The following is an 11,695-nucleotide window of genomic DNA, read 5'->3' as shown; positions in this document are numbered from 1 at the left end:
ACACAATGTTGATCAAGTCCAAGAGCAAGCTGACCTCCCTCATCATGATCAGGAAGAAACTTCTCCTTCTCACTCCGGCAATTCTATTCAAGCTGACAATCCTCCTCCTCCTCGAAGAAGAAAACTCATCAAGGCAAGTCAAAAAGAAATCAGTGAGACTCCCGTTGAACTATCAACTCTTCCTAACTTTTCCATTCAACAACCAACCAAAGACCCTTCTGCCCTAAAACTCAGATTTGTTGGTAGAAAACCTGCGGCATCCATCGAAAAACAAGCCTCTGTTTCTTCCCAACAGGAACATGCCGACCAAAATGCTTCTGCCACCTCAACAAGACAGATTGAGACGAGTGCTGTCAATGTTGTCCATCCAAGCATTGTGCTGACTCCAAACACATCTGCCCCCGTCAGCACAGACAGTATTCGAGTTTCTACTTCTCCAATTAACATCTCTACCGATCAATCAACCCTGCCAGAACCTCAAGTGCAGATTGGAACAACACTTCCAGTCACTGACCATGTCATTCCCTTGACTCCTCCTCCCACCGGTCATACTGATGCATCTGGACAATTGAATGAAGGTTCTTTAAGCTACATGAATGTCACTGAGTCTGGCAAACGCATCATCGACTCAGTACAAACCTTGATCAAAGACCTTCAACAATCGTCTACTCCTGTTGCTGGGTCTTCTAATGTGGAGACTACTCAGCTTTCCCAGGTAACTCAGCTTCTGAATGAAGTTAAGGGATTTAAGGACTTGCTGAGTATCATCATCTCCTATCAAACACAGCAAGCTAAGTAGGATTCCATCGCCAAGCTGGCCGAGATCCAGCTGACAACTGTGCAACACTTAAACGCTCTACAACAGCAAGTACAGAACTTGTCAGCTGTGAACCCTGGATATGCAACTTCTGATGAAGTAAAGATGCTCTTTGCTCAGCTTCACACCGAGCAACTCAAGACCAATGAGCAAATGGTTTCTTACTCTCAGTGCTCAGTAGAGCAAATTGGTGAAGCTGTTCGATTGCTGAATCTAAACAAGCAGGAGATGGACACTGACGCAATGAAACAAAACGAGATGCTGTCCATCACCAGACAAACCTTCAATCACATTCGTCACAGCAATGTTCAGCGTCAGTACTTTGACACCTACTTACTCAAAACCTTTCATCAAGTCATTGCTGGACTGACTGACGCGCTTATATGGATTGGTAAGTCTGAAGCTTTCATCGTCAGTATGATCAGCGCTGCCGCACTCAATATACCTGATGAAGTCTCAAATCAGGGAGTTTCCATTTTTGATGGTGTCAATGAAAGTGCTGACCGACTTAAAGCGCTGTCCAACGAACTAACCAGGGCTGTCTTAACCGACAGCTTTAGGATTCCTCCTCCCGATGCTGACAAAACGGGGGAGAAAGAACAAGCGAGAACACAACCAAGAACACAGCATGGATCTAGTCAATCCCAACAAAAGAAAAATAAATAGATATAGGCTAGCTCAGTATAGACTAAGTATGATGTAATCTATATGCCTTGTCTTTAAGTTTTGTTTGTAAACACTGACTACCGATATCAATATATCATACCTGCATCTTTCATTCTATTCCTGAGTTATGATATATGTTGCTGTGTACTGAGTTATTATGTATCTTCAAATTGAATCAGCTATGTCTAACACTTGTAAAACTTATTGATTGAACCCAATACTGATAACATGTTTGACATTGACTTATATGTTTATAAAACACTGCCTTATAAAACTCATTGAACAACAAATTACTCAGCGCCCTCTGAATGATAAAACCTTCCGCGTAAACACTGAGTAAAATAGAATATGTTCCATGAACTGACCTATATCTGAAAAACTGACCTTAGACTTACTCGATTAAACCTTTAAATGTTTAGAGTAAAACTAAGTCAGTAGCTCAACCCTTACGGGGGAGTTTGCTAAGTTATATTAGGTCAACTATCATGGGGGAGCTCAATACTGAGTTCCTCGCTGAATAGTTTTGCCAACATCAAAATGGGGGAGTTTGTGGAAACACCTTTCCACATAATTTTGATTTGACAAAATTGTTTAAGTATAATTGAAAAACATATTCTAAACACACTAAGTTTAAATGCTTTGATTTATTCTACTAATGTGTTTGTTCAATGTTGAGTTAAATTGTTTATAAGACACAAGAATTAAAAGGCCCAAGCCCAATACGAAAGTCAAAGCCCAAGTCAAACAACTCAAGACAACTCGGCCCGCGTTTATCAAAACGATGTCGCTGTGTGCAAAACACAACTCAGCATGAGAAGGATCTAGAAGACCTTCAGGGAACAACTTCGGAACGAAGCTGCTGAGTTGATTCGACAAAGCGTACATGACAGCAGCTGGCTAAGGAAAACTTCCAGAAAAAGTATTTCCACTTTGGGTAAAGTTCAGACGACATAGTATGCTGTCTAGTTGACTTTACCATAAAAGGAGAGACATTCTGCCGAGCTGACCAAAAGCTGACCGAGGACAGAAGATACACAAATCTGATTGGCCGAGAGCTCTGAGCAAGTCAGGATGACAACGACAGGAAGCCGTTTCCCTCCGACGGTTATTTCAAAATTCGAAATGACCGATGCCTCAAGACGTCTCTATAAATAGTGCCATCAGAAGCTTCATTCTACACAGAACTTGATCAAGCCATTACGCTGACCAAATTTCTATGCAAGTTCTGCAAGCAAGAAGCAAAGCAAATCTTACACTACATTTCATATATTTGTGTAAAAGTCTAGAGTGATTATTCAATCATCTAAGGTGTCTTAGCAATCATTGTTTAGGACAAACACTTATCATTTCTAGAGATTAGAAAGGAGAGGCTGAGTACTCGGTTATAGTACTCAGCAAGAGATTAGGATTGAGTAGAGGTATAGAGGAAGGTACTCTTGTTATACTCAGTTGCTAAGATTGTAAAAGGTTTGAAGCTCTACCTTTAAAGAGCTCAGTAGAGGATTCGAAATCTCGAAACGTGTTCCGGGGACAGGACGTAGGCTTAGAAGAAGCCGAACCTGGATAAATCTGCTGAGTAACGTATTTCTTACCTTAAACTCCTTATATATATTGCTTGCTTAAATAACCACAAAGTGACCAAGTAAAGAGGTCAAGCTGAGTTGTGCGCATCGAACATCTGAGTTCAGGAATAGACTTTAAGTGCTATCTCCTGACTCAAGTCAAGAAACTGACCTAGTCACCAGTTGACTAAGCCAGTATCTTACTGATCACTCAGCGCCGCTGTTAAAACCTTTTCTCTTAAGAAAAGAAGTTTGCCCAAACTTAAGAAAAAGTTTAAATAGTTCCTAACCCCCCCTTGGAACTATACTTGCAACGTTATAAGGGACCAACAGTTTATATGGATCAACCTGAGGGCTTTGTAGTTTTTGATCAAGCCCATAAGGTATGTAAGTTAGATAAGTCTTTATATGGGCTAAAACAAGCACCTAACCAATGGCATGCAAAATTTGATAACCTTATTATTTCAAATGGCTTTAAGGTGAATGAAAGTGATAAATGCATCTACTACAAATATGAAAATGGTGTTTGCACCATTATATGCTTATATGCTGATGACTTGCTTATTTTTGGATCTAATATTCATGTTGTGAATTCTGTTAAGTCAATGCTATGTGAAAACTTTGACATGAAAGATCTAGGAGAAGCGAACGTCATTCTTGGCATAAAGATAACTAGGTCTGAAACTGGAATTTCTTTAGATCAATCTCACTACATTGAAATGATTCTAAAGAAATATAACTACTTTGATTGTAAACCTGCATGTACACCTTATGACCCTAGTATAAAACTTTTTAAGAACATTGGAGACAGTGTAAAACAATCAGAGTATGCTAGCATAATTGGCAGCCTTCGTTATGCCACTGATTGTACTAGACCCGACATCGCGTATGTCGTAGGATTGCTTTGCAAATTTACTAGTAGACCTAGTGTGGAGCATTGGAATGCTATAGAAAGGGTCATGACATACCTTAAAAGAACCATGAAACTTGGATTACATTATCAAAGGTTTCCAGCAGTCCTTGAAGGATATAATGATGCTGATTGGAATACCTTATCAGATGATTCCAAGGCTACTAGTGGCTATATTTTCAATATAGCTGGTGGTGCTGTTTCATGGAAGTCTAAGAAACAGACTATTCTAGCTCAATCAACTATGGAATCAGAACTTATTGCACTAGCTGTGGCTAATGAAGAAGCAAGTTGGTTGAGAAGTCTGTTAGCTGAGATTCCCCTATGGGAAAAACCGATTTCAGCAGTATTGATCCACTACGATAGTACCGCGGCTATTGCTAAGATTCAGAATCGTTATTACAACGATAAGAAACGACCGATACGTCATAAGCACAACACTGTTAGAGAGCTACTCACTAAAGGAGCTGTTAGAGTGGATCATATACGCTAAGAAGAGAATTTAGCAAATCCTTTGATGAAAGGATTAGCTAGAGAGAAAGTCCAGAATGCGGCAAAGAGTATGGGACTTATGCCCCTATAGTGATGAGTTACACACAATGGTAACCCAACCTATAAACTAGAGATCCTAAGAAATAGGTTCAATGGGTAATAACAAGTTGTGATGTAATATGTGTCAGATCATGCAATTTGAAGCATGAACATCCTGAAGCAATGTGAGGTTGAGATAATAGAAACTCTTAATGAAGTCTATACTCCAGTTGGAGTGAAGTACATAGCTACAGGAGTACTTCTGATAGACTCACTTATATGAATGTGGAGGTGAGGCCGCTTCCCATGAGTTTAGGGCAAAACTCTAGAGCATTCATTATACCGGGATAGACGTGCATGGCCATAAACGCACGGGCTACTAGAACTACACTCTGAAAAGGTTATGGCATGCTATAATATCAGAGATAGAGTTCAAGACTACGAGTCACTCTAGTAAAATCTGAACTATATTCACTACGCAAAGGTTCAAATCGAAAGATACCTCTGTTTATGTTTGACCTTATGTAACTGCTCAGTGAAACGTTTTCAAAAATTCTAGTCGGGGATTGTTGGGCTTGGCCCAATTTTTAATTTATGAAAATAAGCACGTGCCTTTGTGTTTTAGGATAGAAAGTATCCCACATTGCTTTCAAAGCACTTGGTGGAGATACTTATTAATGAGGTCCTCACACCACTTTTGTGAAAGGGTGAGGACCTACCTCTTGCTTGACCACCACATGCGCGCGCCGCCGTCCTTCCAAACCGAACCGAGTTGGGTTGGTGTGGTGTAAATCCCATAATTTTTTTTTGAAAAATTAATAATATTTTTTATTATTATTTTATTAAATTCGATTTATTTTTTATTTAAGTAATTAATTACAGTCTCTGAAATAGTCTTTCTGAACGTTATTCTCTTAACGTCTATTTTTCTGAACGTGTCTTTCTCAAATCCAGTCTCACCACCTTCCCTGATTTTTCTCTCCCACCTTTTTCTCCACTGAATCAGAGCTCAACAACTCTTTTCTCCAGTATAAATAGGTGTGAGAGACTGGCTTACTTACTGCATTAATTCATTCATTCATTTTTTTCGATTCTGAGCAAACTGAGCTAATTACTGAGTGTAGACAGAAACGATTTTGTACGGTTGCAATACAAAATCGTATTACAGAGGGCTGTTTTATCCTGGAGGCGACCAGAATTCACACTCCTTGCAATGTTCCGGCAGTTCTGCGAACGTGTTAAAGAAAGCGACATTGTCCGCGACTCTGCCCATTTCTTTTTGTTCAGTCTTTTCCTGTTTTTCAATTCCAGTTCTAACAAAGTTAGTAGTTACTTTGTGTGCTTCTTTGTTTGCCTATATATAGGCTTGTTGTTTATGGTTTAAACACAACCAAAGTGAATAAAATTATAATTAAAGTGAATATGTAGCTCCTCTAATTTTATTAGTTCCGCTATTTATTTTATTTCTTTATTTCTATCTGAAAAAATCCAACAGTATGTTAATATATTTGTGACGACTTTGTTAATTATCCACTGAAATATTATTTTATGTGGGGAAATAATACTTTTCCCACTGGAAACTCATAATCCGTGGCAAAAGATATATTTCCCATAAATAAATTAAATTTAGTGGCGAATTGAATTTCCCCATAGAAAGTCCAGTTTCTTATAGCATCGAGGTTAATCGGGAGAAGACACGATGATCATGAATTAAAAGTAAACTTTTAGAGAGAAATAGAGGGGGGCGATTGACGGCTCAAAAGGGAGAGGAAGAGCAACTCTTTGCTTTGTGTATTATATCCAACATGGGGGCAGGGTTAGGTTTATAACAAAGCTTATATAACTAGTTTAGTTAGAGTTAACCCAATAACCCATTCTAACCATATCCAACCCATTTTTGTTACGAGCATATTATTTATCCCATGTCAAATTTACTTCATCTCCCACTCGCACGTGATAGAACATATTTCTTCTCATTATACTCATTCTCATTCATACGATTGTATTATCTTCAAACTCTCTTCGTAGGGTCGTTTGAAACCACACAAACTAAGGTGGATCCCGGTTGCTAAAGATGCAATGGATCTCCTATGCACTTCCTCCGTTCGACATTGAATTGATAGAGTTAAATGTAGAGTTCAAGAAATATATTTTAATCGGTAATTTTGCATTTAATATTTGAGATTACATGTAGAATTCAATTTTAGAGAATCCTAATCCGTAATAATAAACAAGTAAGCTAATTACCGACAAGGGGGTGGGGTTTGAGGTCCGTCATAGGTAAGTTTGGCATTAGTACAATTAGAGGTAAAAGTCTCTTTCTTATCCTCAATATATTGCAATTTGATATTTGACAATCTAATTCCCTGGCAAGGAACTACTTTGCTGCATTGTATATCTACTCCGGCTTCTGTAGGTGTTGTTCCTTGAATGTTTATGAATTGAGCATTGCTGATTTGTACCTTTGATGGCTGCATCGGAACAAAAACGAAGATATGAAATCGGTTAATCCATTAGTATAAGAAGCCGAACTTGTCCAACGTCGCATCATGCTCCCTCGGAGAAATTCGACGGAGCCAAAAGAAAATACCGTTGAAAATTATAGGTTTTTTTTATGGACTAGTCATCAGTGATGACTAATTCGGTACAGATCCCATCTATTGATACATAATTTGTGTACCTCAAGAGTGGTTTTTTTCTTTCTTGCTTTCAGCATCATAAGTTTCTCAACATGAAAATTAGAAAATGAGTTTGGAGTATGGAAAAGAAGAAGAATACTAACCGATCCTGATTTTTTGCCGTAAAATTGATCAATGAGGATGGGATTTTCGACATTGTTCATTATAATGTCTTTAAAAGTTATGTTTTGAGCAACACTTGGAAGTGATCCTGCGTATGTTTTGATTCTAGCTCCATTATCTGTTCCAGTCATCGTGCAATTCTGAATAAGAATATTTCTCAGCAACTTCTCGTCGTCGTATTTTCCAAGACTTCCAATACTGTTTTTCGAAAATGAAAACATGTTAGTTAATTTAAGCCAAAAACATCTAAACATCCCTGATCTTATCAACTGCGATCACATGGTTTCAGTTTCTTTAATCCTTGTTAAATAATATTTCAAATATGGGTAAAATAAATAATTCATTTTCAATCGAATTTGATGTTTCACAATGTTCATATATACCTGAGTCCGTGACCCGGACCACATATCACTCTTTGGACCTCGATGTCCATACTTCCATGGATGACACCCACACAATCATCACCTGTAGCAACAACACTATCAAAGACTCCAACATTAGTAGATTGGCTGATATGAAATCCGTCGGTGTTGGGGCTATCGTCGGGGGCAATTAAGTGCATATTTGTGGCTGTAACATCGTTGCAATTAACAATGCTTATGTGAAATCCCATAGGATTAACAGATGTAATCCCCTTCATTAATGTACGTTCACAATGGATAAATTTAAGACTCTGCAGCAACACAAAAAATGCATTAGTTTTAAGAATAACATTTATCATACTAAAAAAGGCTATAGTAAATCCATCCGATGGCTACAAATCTGATGAAAATAGCATTTTTTCTTACATCGTTATTGAGATACGTGTAACGACATTGTTTCGAATTTTCAGCTAAATCGTTCCAGATAGATGATTGACATTGTTTCGACCATCGACTCAAGCCACATCAAATCCGAGCCATACAATGTCTGCTCCACCAATTCTACGCCAGTAATAGAAATCCCTTTAATAACGATCTATAAATAACAATAAACTGAAGGGTTTTTCTACTGCTGACCCAGTATTGGTGAGGCATTCCAATACGCTCACATCCATGACAAAATCATGTCATATCAATTTTTCAACATATTCATTATAACAACTTGAATGGAATAGAAATAAAAGGTCAATTATTTTTACGGCACGAATTATGAGTTTAGAATAGGCAAAATCGAATGACTGTGATTGCATAGAGTAGTTGCTTACTATTGGGAACATTGAGGCTCCTTTTTCCTTATATTTCCACACATTGGGGCCGTTGCCATCAACAGTACCAGGCCCGAAAACATCCATACCAGTAACACGTTCAAATGAAATCCAAAAATCGTCAGAATAACTACTGATATCTGATCCAGCCTTAATAGTTCCTTGAATTTCCACTTGGATCGGAGCTTTGCACGGTCCTTGGAATACAGTTTCGGTGGCATAGAATTCACCTTTTGGAAATACTAGCCTTGCCATTCCACCGAAATCACATGCTGCCCTCCATGCCTTGACGAAATTCTGAAAACAACATAGGGAAAAAATGTAACCGAGCAGTGGCAGAAAGAGGGGATGCATGGGTCGGTTGCATCCCCAATTATCGAAATTCACCATAAGAGAAGTAATTAGCTATTACTAACAACTAATTCTATGGGAAGAGTGCATTCTTAGCCATCTTCCCATGCTCCGTAATTCTATGGGATACAGGGATCTTTGGTTCTTTTTTTCAAATGAACTTTTAGTTGTTTTTATCTTAAACAACTTTTCATGAATGTCTTAAAATAGCAACTGTTGTTTTTGAAAGATCTAAAAATTGTTTCAAAAAGCTCATACATTTTAAATTTGAATGCAAATATATACATACCACGGCATTATCGGATTTTGGACCAGCTTTTACACCAAAATCTACCACATTAAATATTTTTGGACCGCCGTCACAAAAAACAACGGTGGCTAAAAATGACAAAAGAATGGCACATTTCACAAGTTTATTTGAAATGGCCATTGCCCCACCCTGCATTGCAATAATTTTTTTTTTGTTATTTACTAAATAACAAAAAATAGTAGTAATCAGAAGAAGCTCAACTTCTTCTGATTGTTATTATTATTGCAATTGACAATTTCTATTGTTTGCCCTCTTTTTATAATAAGAATTTTAGTAAGAAATGTGTGGTTAGAATTACAAGCAATTTATAGCATTTTGTTAGCTAAATATAATTAAGTATTCAAGGTGTATATAATTTCAGTTTAAACTATAATTAGCAAATATATATTATGATATATACAAGGCTAGAATTAATGTTACTTTTGACCAAAAAAAATGTTACCAAAATATGTTTTTTTGAAAAGAAATATGCTTTTTTAAATTGACTATTATTAAGAAATGGAAACATTGTTGTTACCAAAAAAAAAAGAAATGGAAACATTGTCAATACACAATGCATAATTTAAATAACTACGAGCAATATCACTAAAGAAATTAGCATTAGGATGGAAATGACGAGCCATTGAATGGGTCACAATGTTTGCTAATCTAAGGAAAAAAGCCACAGAACAATCTGGGCGGATAAGTAATAAATCTCAAATTTCTGCTATAACAACCCCGAACTCAGTAATATCACGGACCTTTGTTGAAATGCGATCCACCACACCTTTGCCATCCATTTCAAACTGAACATTCTGAAAGTGGAGTGAGACTATCTAGAGTATCACATCACAAAGAGCCAACGCCTCAGCTAGCGAAACTTGAATACTACCTGCTGTAAAAGAGTTGCAACACGCAATAAAATTGTAGGTACAACCCTGAAGAACTACTCCTATACTGAAACTATTCTCTGATTGAAATACGGCCACATCAATATTACACTTAACATAACCAACAACTGGCTTCTGCCAATGGACCGCTGGTTGTCCCAGTTCACACCGAACCTACCGACCTCAACCAGCCCCTTCTTTTAGCGACTCTTTCAATTCTGACAGAAAACGACCTGCACTTGTAACAACATCCATTGGAGACCAGCACTTCCCAGTCCACAACTTGGAATTATGTTGCTGTTAGATTTGCCATAAAATAATAGCAGACCTGCTCGCTTCCTCTGTTGACAGCATATGCAAGACCCATTCCTCCACCCAATCCCATATGGGTTTCGGAGCCTGCAAACCAGCCACTTCCCAACATATGCTTTAGCATAATCACAACTCGAGAATAAATGCCAACCATGTTCAATATCCGATGAGCATAATAAATAATTACTCAAAATAATAACCTGCCATTGTAAGAGTCTTGGTCTAAGAGACAATGGTTTAGCACATAATTTCCACATAAATAATTTGATTTTACCCGAAATATGAAGGCTCTATAATCAACTCCAACATGTACTAGTCAAGTTCCCCCCATGTGTATCTTCAAGCAAACAATAACCAGATTTAGACGAGTACAAACCATCTTTGGAAAAATGCCAAATGAGCTTATCATCTCTAGATGCCGCTGACACCACCATATTAGAAATAATATCAACTTCTCGAAGCGAGAACCATTCAACCAACCTACTCCCATTCCAAATGTAAGTTCCTGGTATAAAAAGACTAGAAACCATCATATTTTTGTTTTCATTAGTGGAAACATAGGTGATGTGGCGACCTTCTTCATTTATTAACCACAGATCATTGCCATACTGAAACTGAATCTCCTCTCACAATTCTCCAACGAATACCCTTTTGGATAATTTAATCGAACTCCATACGACCTACGAGCATAATATTTAGCTTTGAACAATTTGCTAACCAATGTAATAAGAGTATCAATAAGTTTCCAAGCATGTTTTTCCAACAGTGCCAAATTAAAGTCCTGTAAATTTCAAAAACCCAACCCACCATGATCTTATGCATACTCAACTTATCCCAGCTACACTAGTGAATTCGCAGAGCTCCATTTTCATTCGTATCCCACCAGAAAGAATTCATCATTTCCTATAGTTCATCATAGATTGATTTTGGAATGAGATAAGTATTCATGCAGAAAGTGGGGAGAGCATGTTCTACTGACTTCAGTAACACTTCCTTCCTTGTAGCATATAGAAATCGAAAGGTCCAACTATTGAAACATTTAAGAAGTCACATCTTTAAGAAACCAAAAACATCATTTTAGACCTACCAATCAAAGATGGAAGTACCACATACCTACCCGTGTCTAAAGGAAAGTAAACATCCATGATAGCTTTGATAGTATTACGATATTCCCCACTAACATTCGAATTAAAGAATACTCCTGATTTAAAAAAAATGACTCTCTACCCTGACATAGTTTCATAAACTTCGAGAATATCTTTTACCTGTATACTCTCTACTTCAGACGCACAGAAGAAAAGAAAACTATCACCTGCAAAAAAAAGATGGGGAATACTCGGAGCGCTAGGACACACTCTACATCCTATAATAAAACCCCTA

The 11,695-nt window shown here is 37.6% G+C and overlaps 1 protein-coding gene across 1 annotated transcript; it reads right to left on the bottom strand.

Moving 5' to 3' along the window:
* Positions 1–6,712: 6,712 nt before the first annotated feature.
* On the bottom strand, positions 6,713–9,344 carry LOC136216921 (exopolygalacturonase clone GBGE184-like). The gene is made up of 5 exons (XM_066003464.1): positions 9,114–9,344; positions 8,474–8,770; positions 7,671–7,960; positions 7,269–7,485; positions 6,713–6,957 (listed from the first exon to the last, which is right to left on the bottom strand). The coding sequence occupies exons 1-5, from the start codon at positions 9,267–9,269 to the stop codon at positions 6,730–6,732; spliced, it is 1,188 nt and encodes a 395-aa protein (XP_065859536.1). The 5' UTR covers positions 9,270–9,344; the 3' UTR covers positions 6,713–6,729.
* Positions 9,345–11,695: the final 2,351 nt, after the last annotated feature.

Source organism: Euphorbia lathyris, chromosome 2 (assembly GCF_963576675.1).
Source record: "Euphorbia lathyris chromosome 2, ddEupLath1.1, whole genome shotgun sequence".
Taxonomy (NCBI): Eukaryota; Viridiplantae; Streptophyta; class Magnoliopsida; order Malpighiales; family Euphorbiaceae; genus Euphorbia; species Euphorbia lathyris.
The sequence above is the reverse complement of the archived record's forward strand: the minus strand, read 5'-3'. Positions and strand labels throughout refer to the sequence as shown.